This window comes from Salvia hispanica, chromosome 4, assembly GCF_029641045.1.
Source record: "Salvia hispanica isolate PSC_SH4W2 chromosome 4, Shi_PSC_v1, whole genome shotgun sequence".
NCBI lineage: Eukaryota > Viridiplantae > Streptophyta > Magnoliopsida > Lamiales > Lamiaceae > Salvia > Salvia hispanica.
The window spans coordinates 13,540,133-13,555,589 of NC_142695.1; the positions used below are offsets into that span (position 1 = coordinate 13,540,133).

At 32.8% G+C, this 15,457-nt stretch overlaps 1 protein-coding gene across 2 annotated transcripts; it reads right to left on the minus strand.

Annotated features, from left to right (window-relative positions):
* Positions 1-351: 351 nt before the first annotated feature.
* On the minus strand, positions 352-4,500 carry LOC148927281 (MACPF domain-containing protein CAD1-like). 2 transcript variants are annotated; one of them, XM_089057557.1, is made up of 7 exons: positions 3,619-4,500; positions 2,585-2,823; positions 2,319-2,508; positions 2,107-2,190; positions 1,689-1,875; positions 1,440-1,603; positions 352-1,208 (listed from the first exon to the last, which is right to left on the minus strand). In XM_089057557.1, exons 1-7 carry the CDS (start codon positions 3,874-3,876, stop codon positions 600-602), a joined length of 1,731 nt encoding a protein of 576 aa, XP_088913683.1. In that variant the 5' UTR covers positions 3,877-4,500; the 3' UTR covers positions 352-599. The 2 variants fall into 2 exon arrangements, with proteins under 2 accessions (XP_088913683.1, XP_088913684.1); XM_089057558.1 differs by having other exon boundaries at positions 1,689-1,872; positions 3,619-4,499.
* Positions 4,501-15,457: the final 10,957 nt, after the last annotated feature.

Sequence of the window (15,457 nt, forward strand, 5' to 3'; positions counted from 1 at the left end):
ATGGGGAACGGAGGAATATATGATAATGATTAATGAGTCTCACCACACAAAACGACACCTAAAATTATCTTTATCTCTATGACAATTAATCTCAGCTATTCTAAGGATCTGGGCTTAACTAAATAGCGAGTATCTTAACACCTCTAGATTTACAATACTCCTTCCATCCACAAAAAATAGATCAATTTTGCAAAAAATAGATCACTTTCTAAAAATGGAAAGTTTATCTCTCATAGTTTTCCCACTTTTTCTTCCCTCTCGTACTTTACTCACTTTTTCTCCCTATCTCTCTTACTTTACCTACTTTTTCTCCCCATCTCTCTTACTTTACCAATTTTACATTAAAACCCGTGCCGAATAACAATAGATCTATTGTCTGTGGACGGAGGGAGTATTAGGAAGATAAAAAATATACAACACTGAATCTTGCTTCAGACCACATTTCAATCAACTCCTAAACATCAATGTATGAAGACAATTTCTACTCATCCAAAGCAAAGCAAACCATCCTGATCCCAGAAAACTATGAAGAAGAAGAAGAAGATCCATGTACATTTCAAACCAACATCAAGAATCACTACACAAAGTGAAAACTGATGTCAGTAATTAAGCAATGAATACTTGACTCTCACCACAATTTTCCCCTTTTCTACACCAAGCTTTCCTCCTGTCACCAGCCAGTGTCCCGGCGGATCTTGTGGCCCCTTGCTCATCTCCGACATGTCCACAAATTTTGCCACTTTATTGCCCGAATACTCGTCACCGGAGCTCGAGCTAGAGTCGTCCTGTCTCCTGAGCAATTCGCTCGGAGCATGATCCCATAAGGACCGGCGTACTGTGCATCCGGGAAGCCTAGAATACAAGAGCTTCATATGCAGGACGTTTCTTGAACCGAAATCCCACACCCCAAGCTGAGCTCCCGTGACCACGTAGGCGCCCATGAGGTCACCTATGAAGGTCTCGGGATTCTCTACAGGTGCGCTGCTAACGTGCGAAAATTTCTTCCATTTCACCGGCTCGAACCATCTGCTGTCCTGCTCTTCTGGCCCCTGCCACTTCGGGGCACCTATTGCCACGTGTGTGTCCCAATACGGCTGGAGAATCTTGGGAAGCGATGCTAGATGCTGAAGATGGATAGTGATGCGATTCTGTTTAGATCCCTCAAGGCATAGCCGCATACCAGTCACAGGCTTCCGGCCAACCGAAACCTGCATCCATGTTTTGGTTAACATTTCTGCTCACTTCTCTGTCTCATCATGAAATAAACGAAAAAGGAAAGCCTACTACCCTAGACAGGGTGCTTACTTTAAGTAATAGCTTAGACAGATAAATAAACATAATATAGACTAATCTACTGCATGATTGATCGAAATATTTTGATCGTGTATTGCCAATCTAATCTCTCATTTGTTTCACTACGTGAGAAAGTTAGCACGTACTTGCTCTTGGCTGACGTATAGTTTTTGTCCCATCATGCTAAATTGTAATGACGGACAAACTGGTTCCTTTCTTGCTTGTCCAGGAAACCTATCCTGCACGGGGGCCCAAATTCGAGGGACCTGAAATTCTAGGAAATATCGTAGTTCTTCAATCTGAGGTTTATCTGCATGGATGAATCCAATAAGGACTGTATCATAGTGGATATCGGAGTAAAATCACCCAAAGTAGCGACGAAAAGGAATTCTTACACTCTAGGTAGAGAGAAATAGCGCGTTCCAAATGATCCCTTCCTCGAACTCCATCAAGTAATTCTGTTATAGGGAAGAATGACATCTCAATCACATCTGGAGAAGATCGGACCGTTTTTGCCCACTGAATGTGGCTCCGTTCTAGATCATCCCCTCCACGCCTTCTGAATATGACGGTTACATCCTGCTAGCATAAAGACCTCAACTTGGTATAGCTAAATGTTGAGAATCATAAAAGCAAAATGCACTAGAAGATAAAAGCTTTATCCTCAATTTTGTTCTGTCATTTATCAAGGTCAGAAACATTATTTCATGTTACAAAATTACCACATTTTATATATACTTTGGTATATATATGAAGCATGGTCAAATGATTTGGGAGATAAAATATCATTTTGTTGCATGGGCATATACGTACTTCTTTGCCACTCCCGGAGAGGTAAGGTGCACTAGCTGGTTGAGGGTATATTCCTTGGTTGTTAAATAAAGACGAATCGCTGCCCTGAAAATTCAAGACGGAGAGAAGAAAACGAGTTTATATTCTTAAGAAAAATAATTTGAGAAACAAAATGATCAGGACAAGCAGTAGGGAGGCAAAGTCATCAAATGGAAAGTGAAAAAGGAACTAACCTTATTTTTTAATAGGCCTGAATTTGTAAGCCCTTCAGGGCTGCAGAACCTTTGATTTCCGATATCTTGAACATAGTTCTTGATTTCCACAATAGAGAGAGGTGATGACAGGTGCTGTTTCACATAGATTACATCTTTACCTCCGATAGTTATAGATGTAATAACATGGGTACCAAAGGTCTCGATGAAGCTGTTAAGGATATAACAAATCAAATAAGGCCGGCGGGTAGAAAGAGATATACATTTACATGACTGAAATTTCCTACCTTGCTAGGGCGGGTGGGTCCCACGATTTTGGCACTGCCCGTATAACATTTTCATTTAGAGCCATAGGTGATTTGATGAGCTCAATTTTAGCAATTGCAATGAAAAATCCATCCAGGCAAAGAGACTTCGTGGAAGCAGCATCTATATGCCTGGAACCAGTTAAGCTGAATGAAGCATTGAAGCTGCCGAGTGGAGTATGCCCGGAGAGACTTGCCTTTTTGTTGAAATACTCCACCATCTGTATTCGTGTTATATGAAGTAAGCATTTGAATAAAATAAGTTACAAATGCTGATTGACAATGAATGATATGTAACTATTAAAGGATCAAAGAAATACAACATATATTAAGAAGCACCTTACTGATTTACCGGGTTTTGCTCTTTTGTGTCAGAATTTGATATTATAGGAATTATGAGAGGCAAAACAACCGTGTTATGTTGAAATTAATCAAATAGGTAAGCTATGTGTACAGTGAGAGATGAAAATACGCAAGTCTAACTCCTCAAACTTGTCTTGAAACAAATCTTATGGTTTTGGTCCTTTGCAAATATTTCCATCCTCTCAACCCATAGAATTTTCAAGAACAACGTTGCAAGTTATACTGTGGAGAGAGTGACCTAATCAACATAGAGTAAACATCATGGAATATTACTATCAAGAATGTGTGTTTCTAATAAAGGAAGCAGTTAGCGTCTTTCTAATACGTAGACCTTTCATAAAAACCACTGTCTATGTGAAACCCTCAAACGGAGCAACATCAGTTGTTCTCTTCTTTAATTATACAAAGCGTGTGAGCAACGACATCCACTTGAAACACTAACCAACCTAACCGATAACCTGCTACTGTTTGATCACAACCTTACAAAAAGGAATAGCCACTAAACAGATTAAACCTGACTATCATACACAAAGGCAGATGCTAATTTGCATCAAATCTTTTCAATTGCAGAAACCAACATCCACCAATATCAAATGCCAACATACAATACCAAGAAACGCGAAGTTGCAAAACAGTTATAAACTATCATATACCTCATTATAACTGCAAACACCAAAGCCGTCACGCCCACCTGCCTCGTGAGAATTCTTGATGTCCCTTGAAACATTTGGCACAACAAAGTCATCAGCAAGGTACAAATCCCTCATGTGCTCCTCATCAATATCTACAATCCGCGACCCGGATACGCCCTTACAATACAGCAACCTCGTGTCATAGTTCACATCGAATCCCCTCCCTAATGCCTGCACAGAATTTATAGCTGTGTCCAATGCTGCCGCGTTTTCTCCCATATCATCACATCCCCCAAAACCACTAATCAAACTCACTCGATTCCGCAATATCAAACAATACTAACTCAATTTCTAACCTAGAACGACGCTCTCAGATATCAAGAATCGATTTTTATTCTTAGCCCATATCATCACATCCCTATGAAAACAGAGCCTCAGCTACACCACTAATCAAACTCACTCGATTCCGCAAAATCCAACAATACTAACTCAATTTTTAACCTAAAACGACGCTCTCAGCTATCAAGAATCGATTTTTATTCTAAGCCCATATCTTCACATCCCAGAAAAAACAAAGCCGCAGCTAAACCACTAATCACACTCACTCTAATTCCACAAAACCCAAGAATACCAACTCAATTTTGAATCAAGAACGGCCCTCACAGCTATCAAGAAACGAATTTTTTACATACTCCAAAATGCAAAAACAAGAGAAATCGAAAAACAGATGCAGTTTGGTAGATCTTGAATCTTCGTTTCTCAGATATTTTTTCAGGTCTTTTAGTTTTCGTTTGCAATCAACGCACAGAAACGGATATAATTAGTACTGGTGTATCTAATAACAACCATCTATACTTTCCCATCTACTGTGTGACTGCGTGTAAATACTTCCCCTGAAAACTTATGCTTGCCGTTGACTCGTTGAGTATCCATTAAATTCACCTGTCTCACTGAAGCACACGTGTTTTGCCCCTTTCGTACGACAATTTTCGCTACATCTCGGCCGTCGGTTGATCTCTCGTTACAGCCCCTCAACGGCTGTGATGACGACACGTCAGCTATCAAGAAAAGCGAAAATTTAACGCTGTTTGCTGATAAAATAATAAGTACTATTCCCCGTTTCATAGTAATGGAGGCGTTTCTTTTTAGCACGAGAATTAAGAAAAAAATTGCGTTAGGTTAAGTAAAGAGTAAGTGAAAAATGAAAAAGATAAAGAGACGAAGAGAGAATAAAGTAAGATAAAATAAAGTAAGAGAGAGTAAATAGGTGTTGAAAAATGTGTTGACATTTACTAAAAAGGAAAATAACTCTATTATTATGTAATGTACCAAAATGACAAAATGACTCTATTACTATGAACATGGGGAGTACTATTTTATTTATAAAATTGATGAAGTATTTCCTTTTTAATTTCTACATAATTTACTCCTTCAATCTACTATTTATAGTCTCATTTTGACTTTACATGAATTTTAAAAATTATTTAATTTCATGAGAATATAGTAATTGAGTAAATAGAAAGTGGACTCTATTTTTATATATATTGATTAAATTTATAAAATATGAATGTAACGAGTTAAATGAATGATGGATCTCATTATTTACAATGGAAAAAAAAGTGAATGAGACTAAATCACGGACATCCTTAATAACAAAATGAGCTTTTAAATTATGGAAAGAGGGAGTAATTTCTAGATTTTAACAAAATGAGCTTTTAAATTATGGAAAGAGGGAGTAATTTCTAGATTTAATTTTGCTTGTTTTAGATATTTTTATGTGTTTTTTATTTCTTTGATCTAAAATACTCTTGTTTTGTACTTTCACAATACACTAATAATCGTCGTTTGCAGCGAAATTAGTACTTTATCAGTATTTATCATGATTAAAATATGTGCGTTAGTTATTAATCAAATTTTGATTTTTCAATGTTTCCATTTTATAACTATGGAGTCACCTTTTCTTTCTCACCTTTTATAATACGTACTTCCCCCGTCCCTTGAAAATAAAGATTTTAGAAACAACACAAATTGATTAGTATCGTTAGTGAAAAATGTGACTTACCTTACAAGAGGAAAAACTTGCCAAAAGTAAAAGATAACAGTAACTAATTGTGTGGAACACCCCAAATGAAAAAGAAAGACTATTTTTAGGGACGGAGTGAGTATTTCACATATTCCTCCGGGAAACCACATAATGCCTTCGGACATTCTCCAAGTCTAGTCGTGAAATTGATTTAGAAGCTGAGATCCGTCCTCCGAATATCAATATTTGACGCAAAACTTGAATATGGCACTCTCCCCATCTTATAAAAGATGTCACATTTTTTAAACTCGTTTCTTACTAATGAAACTCCAACCGTTTCAAGATAATTGAGTCGTATTTTATTTTGGGTTGTCCAAAGAGTCGAGTCATTTCGTTTTTTGACAAAAACTTTATCTTTCCCTATACTTTATCCTCTCTTACTTTACACTATCCATTTTAACCTTTAAAACATCAATTTCTTAAATCTCGTACCAAAAAAAATGCCCCAACTATCTTGGAATAGTACTAGTTAAAGTGGAGAGAGAGTAAAGTAAGAGAAAAAAATGTACAGAAAAATGTAAAGAGGTCTTACATTCTACTAACTTATTTCACTCACAGATTATTTAAAATTAATATATACAAGATGTCACATTTTTTAAAAGATGGTACTCTCCCCATCTTATAAAAGATGTCACATTTTATAAAAGATGTCACATTTTATAAAACTTGAATATGGCACTCTCCCCATCTTATAAAAGATGTCACATTTTTTTAACTCGTTTCTTACTAATGAAACTCCAACCGTTTCAAGATAGTTGAGTCGTATTTTATTTTGGGTTGTCCAAAGAGTCGAGTCATTTCGTTTTTTGACAAAAACTTTATCTTTCCCTATACTTTACCCTCTCTTACTTTACACTATCCATTTTAACCTTTAAAACATCAATTTCTTAAATCTCGTACCAAAAAAAATGCCCCAACTATCTTGGAATAGTACTAGTTAAAGTGGAGAGAGAGTAAAGTAAGAGAAAAAAATGTACAGAAAAATGTAAAGAGGTCTTACATTCTACTAACTTATTACACTCACAGATTATTTAAAATTAATATATACAAGATGTCACATTTTTTAAAAGATGGCACTCTCCCCATCTTATAAAAGATGGCACATTTTATAAAAGATGTCACATTTTATAAAACTTGAATATGGAACTCTCCCCATCTTATAAAAGATGTCACATTTTTTAAACTCGTTTCTTACTAATGAAACTCCAACCGTTTCAAGATAGTTGAGTCGTATTTTATTTTGGGTTGTCCAAAGAGTCGAGTCATTTCGTTTTTTGACAAAAACTTTATCTTTCCCTATACTTTACCCTCTCTTACTTTACACTATCCATTTTAACCTTTAAAACATCAATTTCTTAAATCTCGTACCAAAAAAAATGCCCCAACTATCTTGGAATAGGACTAGTTAAAGTGGAGAGAGAGTAAAGTAAGAGAAAAAAATGTACAGAAAAATGTAAAGAGGTCTTACATTCTACTAACTTATTTCGCTCACAGATTATTTAAAATTAATATATACAAGATGTCACATTTTTTAAAAGATGGCACTCTCCCCATCTTATAAAAGATGTTACATTTTATAAAAGATGTCACATTTTATAAAACTTGAATATGGCACTCTCCCCATCTTATAAAAGATGTCACATTTTTTAAACTCCTTTCTTACTAATGAAACTCCAACCGTTTCAAGATAGTTGAGTCGTATTTTATTTTGGGTTGTCCAAAGAGTCGAGTCATTTCGTTTTTTGACAAAAACTTTATCTTTCCCTATACTTTACCCTCTCTTACTTTACACTATCCATTTTAACCTTTAAAACATCAATTTCTTAAATCTCGTACCAAAAAAAATGCCCCAACTATCTTGGAATAGTACTAGTTAAAGTGGAGAGAGAGTAAAGTAAGAGAAAAAAATGTACAGAAAAATGTAAAGAGGTCTTACATTCTACTAACTTATTTCACTCACAGATTATTTAAAATTAATATATACTAGATGTCACATTTTTTAAAAGATGACACTCTCCCCATCTTATAAAAGATGGCACATTTTATAAAAGATGTCACATTTTATAAAACTTGAATATGGCACTCTCCCCATCTTATAAAAGATGTCACATTTTTTTAACTCGTTTCTTACTAATGAAACTCCAACCGTTTCAAGATAGTTGAGTCGTATTTTATTTTGGGTTGTCCAAAGAGTCGAGTCATTTCGTTTTTTGACAAAAACTTTATCTTTCCCTATACTTTACCCTCTCTTACTTTACACTATCCATTTTAACCTTTAAAACATCAATTTCTTAAATCTCGTACCAAAAAAAATGCCCCAACTATCTTGGAATAGGACTAGTTAAAGTGGAGAGAGAGTAAAGTAAGAGAAAAAAATGTACAGAAAAATGTAAAGAGGTCTTACATTCTACTAACTTATTTCGCTCACAGATTATTTAAAATTAATATATACAAGATGTCACATTTTTTAAAAGATGGCACTCTCCCCATCTTATAAAAGATGTTACATTTTATAAAAGATGTCACATTTTATAAAACTTGAATATGGCACTCTCCCCATCTTATAAAAGATGTCACATTTTTTTAACTCGTTTCTTACTAATGAAACTCCAACCGTTTCAAGATAGTTGAGTCGTATTTTATTTTGGGTTGTCCAAAGAGTCGAGTCATTTCGTTTTTTGACAAAAACTTTATCTTTCCCTATACTTTACCCTCTCTTACTTTACACTATCCATTTTAACCTTTAAAACATCAATTTCTTAAATCTCGTACCAAAAAAAATGCCCCAACTATCTTGGAATAGTACTAGTTAAAGTGGAGAGAGAGTAAAGTAAGAGAAAAAAATGTACAGAAAAATGTAAAGAGGTCTTACATTCTACTAACTTATTTCACTCACAGATTATTTAAAATTAATATATACAAGATGTCACATTTTTTAAAAGATGGCACTCTCCCCATCTTATAAAAGATGGCACATTTTATAAAAGATGTCACATTTTATAAAACTTGAATATGGCACTCTCCCCATCTTATAAAAGATGTCACATTTTTTTAACTCGTTTCTTACTAATGAAACTCCAACCGTTTCAAGATAGTTGAGTCGTATTTTATTTTGGGTTGTCCAAAGAGTCGAGTCATTTCGTTTTTTGACAAAAACTTTATCTTTCCCTATACTTTACCCTCTCTTACTTTACACTATCCATTTTAACCTTTAAAACATCAATTTCTTAAATCTCGTACCAAAAAAAATGCCCCAACTATCTTGGAATAGTACTAGTTAAAGTGGAGAAAGAGTAAAGTAAGAGAAAAAAATGTACAGAAAAATGTAAAGAGGTCTTACATTCTACTAACTTATTTCACTCACAGATTATTTAAAATTAATATATACAAGATGTCACATTTTTTAAAAGATGGCACTCTCCCCATCTTATAAAAGATGTCACATTTTATAAAACTTGAATATGGCACTCTCCCCATCTTATAAAAGATGTCACATTTTTTAAACTCGTTTCTTACTAATGAAACTCCAACCGTTTCAAGATAGTTGAGTCGTATTTTATTTTGGGTTGTCCAAAGAGTCGAGTCATTTCGTTTTTTGACAAAAACTTTATCTTTCCCTATACTTTACCCTCTCTTACTTTACATTATCCATTTTAACCTTTAAAACATCAATTTCTTAAATCTCGTACCAAAAAAAATGCCCCAACTATCTTGGAATAGTACTAGTTAAAGTGGAGAGAGAGTAAAGTAAGAGAAAAAAATGTACAGAAAAATGTAAAAAGGTCTTACATTCTACTAACTTATTTCACTCACAGATTATTTAAAATTAATATATACAAGATGTCACATTTTTTAAAAGATGGCACTCTCCCCATCTTATAAAAGATGTCACATTTTATAAAAGATGTCACATTTTATAAAACTTGAATATGGCACTCTCCCCATCTTATAAAAGATGTCACATTTTTTAAACTCGTTTCTTACTAATGAAACTCCAACCGTTTCAAGATAGTTGAGTCGTATTTTATTTTGGGTTGTCCAAAGAGTCGAGTCATTTCGTTTTTTGACAAAAACTTTATCTTTCCCTATACTTTACCCTCTCTTACTTTACACTATCCATTTTAACCTTTAAAACATCAATTTCTTAAATCTCGTACCAAAAAAAATGCCCCAACTATCTTGGAATAGTACTAGTTAAAGTGGAGAGAAAGTAAAGTAAGAGAAAAAAATGTACAGAAAAATGTAAAGAGGTCTTACATTCTACTAACTTATTTCACTCACAAATTATTTAAAATTAATATATACAAGATGTCACATTTTTTAAAAGATGGCACTCTCCCCATCTTATAAAAGATGGCACATTTTATAAAAGATGTCACATTTTATAAAACTTGAATATGGCACTCTCCCCATCTTATAAAAGATGTCACATTTTTTTAACTCGTTTCTTACTAATGAAACTCCAACCGTTTCAAGATAGTTGAGTCGTATTTTATTTTGGGTTGTCCAAAGAGTCGAGTCATTTCGTTTTTTGACAAAAACTTTATCTTTCCCTATACTTTACCCTCTCTTACTTTACACTATCCATTTTAACCTTTAAAACATCAATTTCTTAAATCTCGTACCAAAAAAAATGCCCCAACTATCTTGGAATAGTACTAGTTAAAGTGGAGAGAGAGTAAAGTAAGAGAAAAAAATGTACAGAAAAATGTAAAGAGGTCTTACATTCTACTAACTTATTTCACTCACAGATTATTTAAAATTAATATATACAAGATGTCACATTTTTTAAAAGATGGCACTCTCCCCATCTTATAAAAGATGTCACATTTTATAAAAGATGTCACATTTTATAAAACTTGAATATGGCACTCTCCCCATCTTATAAAAGATGTCACATTTTTTAAACTCGTTTCTTACTAATGAAACTCCAACCGTTTCAAGATAGTTGAGTCGTATTTTATTTTGGGTTGTCCAAAGAGTCGAGTCATTTCGTTTTTTGACAAAAACTTTATCTTTCCCTATACTTTACTCTCTCTTACTTTACACTATCCATTTTAACCTTTAAAACATCAATTTCTTAAATCTCGTACCAAAAAAAATGCCCCAACTATCTTGGAATAGTACTAGTTAAAGTGGAGAGAGAGTAAAGTAAGAGAAAAAAATGTACAGAAAAATGTAAAGAGGTCTTACATTCTACTAACTTATTTCACTCACAGATTATTTAAAATTAATATATACAAGATGTCACATTTTTTAAAAGATGACACTCTCCCCATCTTATAAAAGATGTCACATTTTATAAAAGATGTCACATTTTATAAAACTTGAATATGGCACTCTCCCCATCTTATAAAAGATGTCACATTTTTTTAACTCGTTTCTTACTAATGAAACTCCAACCGTTTCAAGATAGTTGAGTCGTATTTTATTTTGGGTTGTCCAAAGAGTCGAGTCATTTCGTTTTTTGACAAAAACTTTATCTTTCCCTATACTTTACCCTCTCTTACTTTACACTATCCATTTTAACCTTTAAAACATCAATTTCTTAAATCTCGTACCAAAAAAAATGCCCCAACTATCTTGGAATAGGACTAGTTAAAGTGGAGAGAGAGTAAAGTAAGAGAAAAAAATGTACAGAAAAATGTAAAGAGGTCTTACATTCTACTAACTTATTTCGCTCACAGATTATTTAAAATTAATATATACAAGATGTCACATTTTTTAAAAGATGGCACTCTCCCCATCTTATAAAAGATGTTACATTTTATAAAAGATGTCACATTTTATAAAACTTGAATATGGCACTCTCCCCATCTTATAAAAGATGTCACATTTTTTTAACTCGTTTCTTACTAATGAAACTCCAACCGTTTCAAGATAGTTGAGTCGTATTTTATTTTGGGTTGTCCAAAGAGTCGAGTCATTTCGTTTTTTGACAAAAACTTTATCTTTCCCTATACTTTACCCTCTCTTACTTTACACTATCCATTTTAACCTTTAAAACATCAATTTCTTAAATCTCGTACCAAAAAAAATGCCCCAACTATCTTGGAATAGTACTAGTTAAAGTGGAGAGAGAGTAAAGTAAGAGAAAAAAATGTACAGAAAAATGTAAAGAGGTCTTACATTCTACTAACTTATTTCACTCACAGATTATTTAAAATTAATATATACAAGATGTCACCTTTTTTAAAAGATGGCACTCTCCCCATCTTATAAAAGATGGCACATTTTATAAAAGATGTCACATTTTATAAAACTTGAATATGGCACTCTCCCCATCTTATAAAAGATGTCACATTTTTTTAACTCGTTTCTTACTAATGAAACTCCAACCGTTTCAAGATAGTTGAGTCGTATTTTATTTTGGGTTGTCCAAAGAGTCGAGTCATTTCGTTTTTTGACAAAAACTTTATCTTTCCCTATACTTTACCCTCTCTTACTTTACACTATCCATTTTAACCTTTAAAACATCAATTTCTTAAATCTCGTACCAAAAAAAATGCCCCAACTATCTTGGAATAGTACTAGTTAAAGTGGAGAGAGAGTAAAGTAAGAGAAAAAAATGTACAGAAAAATGTAAAGAGGTCTTACATTCTACTAACTTATTTCACTCACAGATTATTTAAAATTAATATATACAAGATGTCACATTTTTTAAAAGATGGCACTCTCCCCATCTTATAAAAGATGGCACATTTTATAAAAGATGTCACATTTTATAAAACTTGAATATGGCACTCTCCCCATCTTATAAAAGATGTCACATTTTTTTAACTCGTTTCTTACTAATGAAACTCCAACCGTTTCAAGATAGTTGAGTCGTATTTTATTTTGGGTTGTCCAAAGAGTCGAGTCATTTCGTTTTTTGACAAAAACTTTATCTTTCCCTATACTTTACCCTCTCTTACTTTACACTATCCATTTTAACCTTTAAAACATCAATTTCTTAAATCTCGTACCAAAAAAAATGCCCCAACTATCTTGGAATAGTACTAGTTAAAGTGGAGAGAGAGTAAAGTAAGAGAAAAAAATGTACAGAAAAATGTAAAGAGGTCTTACATTCTACTAACTTATTTCACTCACAGATTATTTAAAATTAATATATACAAGATGTCACATTTTTTAAAAGATGGCACTCTCCCCATCTTATAAAAGATGTCACATTTTATAAAACTTGAATATGGCACTCTCCCCATCTTATAAAAGATGTCACATTTTTTAAACTCGTTTCTTACTAATGAAACTCCAACCGTTTCAAGATAGTTGAGTCGTATTTTATTTTGGGTTGTCCAAAGAGTCGAGTCATTTCGTTTTTTGACAAAAACTTTATCTTTCCCTATACTTTACCCTCTCTTACTTTACATTATCCATTTTAACCTTTAAAACATCAATTTCTTAAATCTCGTACCAAAAAAAATGCCCCAACTATCTTGGAATAGTACTAGTTAAAGTGGAGAGAAAGTAAAGTAAGAGAAAAAAATGTACAGAAAAATGTAAAGAGGTCTTACATTCTACTAACTTATTTCACTCACAGATTATTTAAAATTAATATATACAAGATGTCACATTTTTTAAAAGATGGCACTCTCCCCATCTTATAAAAGATGTCACATTTTATAAAAGATGTCACATTTTATAAAACTTGAATATGGCACTCTCCCCATCTTATAAAAGATGTCACATTTTTTAAACTCGTTTCTTACTAATGAAACTCCAACCGTTTCAAGATAGTTGAGTCGTATTTTATTTTGGGTTGTCCAAAGAGTCGAGTCATTTCGTTTTTTGACAAAAACTTTATCTTTCCCTATACTTTACCCTCTCTTACTTTACACTATCCATTTTAACCTTTAAAACATCAATTTCTTAAATCTCGTACCAAAAAAAATGCCCCAACTATCTTGGAATAGTACTAGTTAAAGTGGAGAGAAAGTAAAGTAAGAGAAAAAAATGTATAGAAAAATGTAAAGAGGTCTTACATTCTACTAACTTATTTCACTCACAGATTATTTAAAATTAATATATACAAGATGTCACATTTTTTAAAAGATGGCACTCTCCCCATCTTATAAAAGATGGCACATTTTATAAAAGATGTCACATTTTATAAAACTTGAATATGGCACTCTCCCCATCTTATAAAAGATGTCACATTTTTTTAACTCGTTTCTTACTAATGAAACTCCAACCGTTTCAAGATAGTTGAGTCGTATTTTATTTTGGGTTTTCCAAAGAGTCGAGTCATTTCGTTTTTTGACAAAAACTTTATCTTTCCCTATACTTTACCCTCTCTTACTTTACACTATCCATTTTAACCTTTAAAACATCAATTTCTTAAATCTCGTACCAAAAAAAATGCCCCAACTATCTTGGAATAGTACTAGTTAAAGTGGAGAGAGAGTAAAGTAAGAGAAAAAAATGTACAGAAAAATGTAAAGAGGTCTTACATTCTACTAACTTATTTCACTCACAGATTATTTAAAATTAATATATACAAGATGTCACATTTTTTAAAAGATGGCACTCTCCCCATCTTATAAAAGATGTCACATTTTATAAAAGATGTCACATTTTATAAAACTTGAATATGGCACTCTCCCCATCTTATAAAAGATGTCACATTTTTTAAACTCGTTTCTTACTAATGAAACTCCAACCGTTTCAAGATAGTTGAGTCGTATTTTATTTTGGGTTGTCCAAAGAGTCGAGTCATTTCGTTTTTTGACAAAAACTTTATCTTTCCCTATACTTTACCCTCTCTTACTTTACACTATCCATTTTAACCTTTAAAACATCAATTTCTTAAATCTCGTACCAAAAAAAATGCCCCAACTATCTTGGAATAGTACTAGTTAAAGTGGAGAGAGAGTAAAGTAAGAGAAAAAAATGTACAGAAAAATGTAAAGAGGTCTTACATTCTACTAACTTATTTCACTCACAGATTATTTAAAATTAATATATACAAGATGTCACATTTTTTAAAAGATGGCACTCTCCCCATCTTATAAAAGATGTCACATTTTATAAAAGATGTCACATTTTATAAAACTTGAATATGGCACTCTCCCCATCTTATAAAAGATGTCACATTTTTTAAACTCGTTTCTTACTAATGAAACTCCAACCGTTTCAAGATAGTTGAGTCGTATTTTATTTTGGGTTGTCCAAAGAGTCGAGTCATTTCGTTTTTTGACAAAAACTTTATCTTTCTCTATACTTTACCCTCTCTTACTTTACACTATCCATTTTAACCTTTAAAACATCAATTTCTTAAATCTCGTACCAAAAAAAATGCCCCAACTATCTTGGAATAGTACTAGTTAAAGTGGAGAGAGAGTAAAGTAAGAGAAAAAAATGTACAGAAAAATGTAAAGAGGTCTTACATTCTACTAACTTATTTTACTCACAGATTATTTAAAATTAATATATACAAGATGTCACATTTTTTAAAAGATGGCACTCTCCCCATCTTATAAAAGATGGCACATTTTATAAAAGATGTCACATTTTATAAAACTTGAATATGGCACTCTCCCCATCTTATAAAAGATGTCACATTTTTTTAACTCGTTTCTTACTAATGAAACTCCAACCGTTTCAAGATAGTTGAGTCGTATTTTATTTTGGGTTGTCCAAAGAGTCGAGTCATTTCGTTTTTTGACAAAAACTTTATCTTTCCCTTTACTTTACCCTCTCTTACTTTACACTATCCATTTTAACCTTTAAAACATCAATTTCTTAAATCTCGTACCAAAAAAAATGCCCCAACTATCT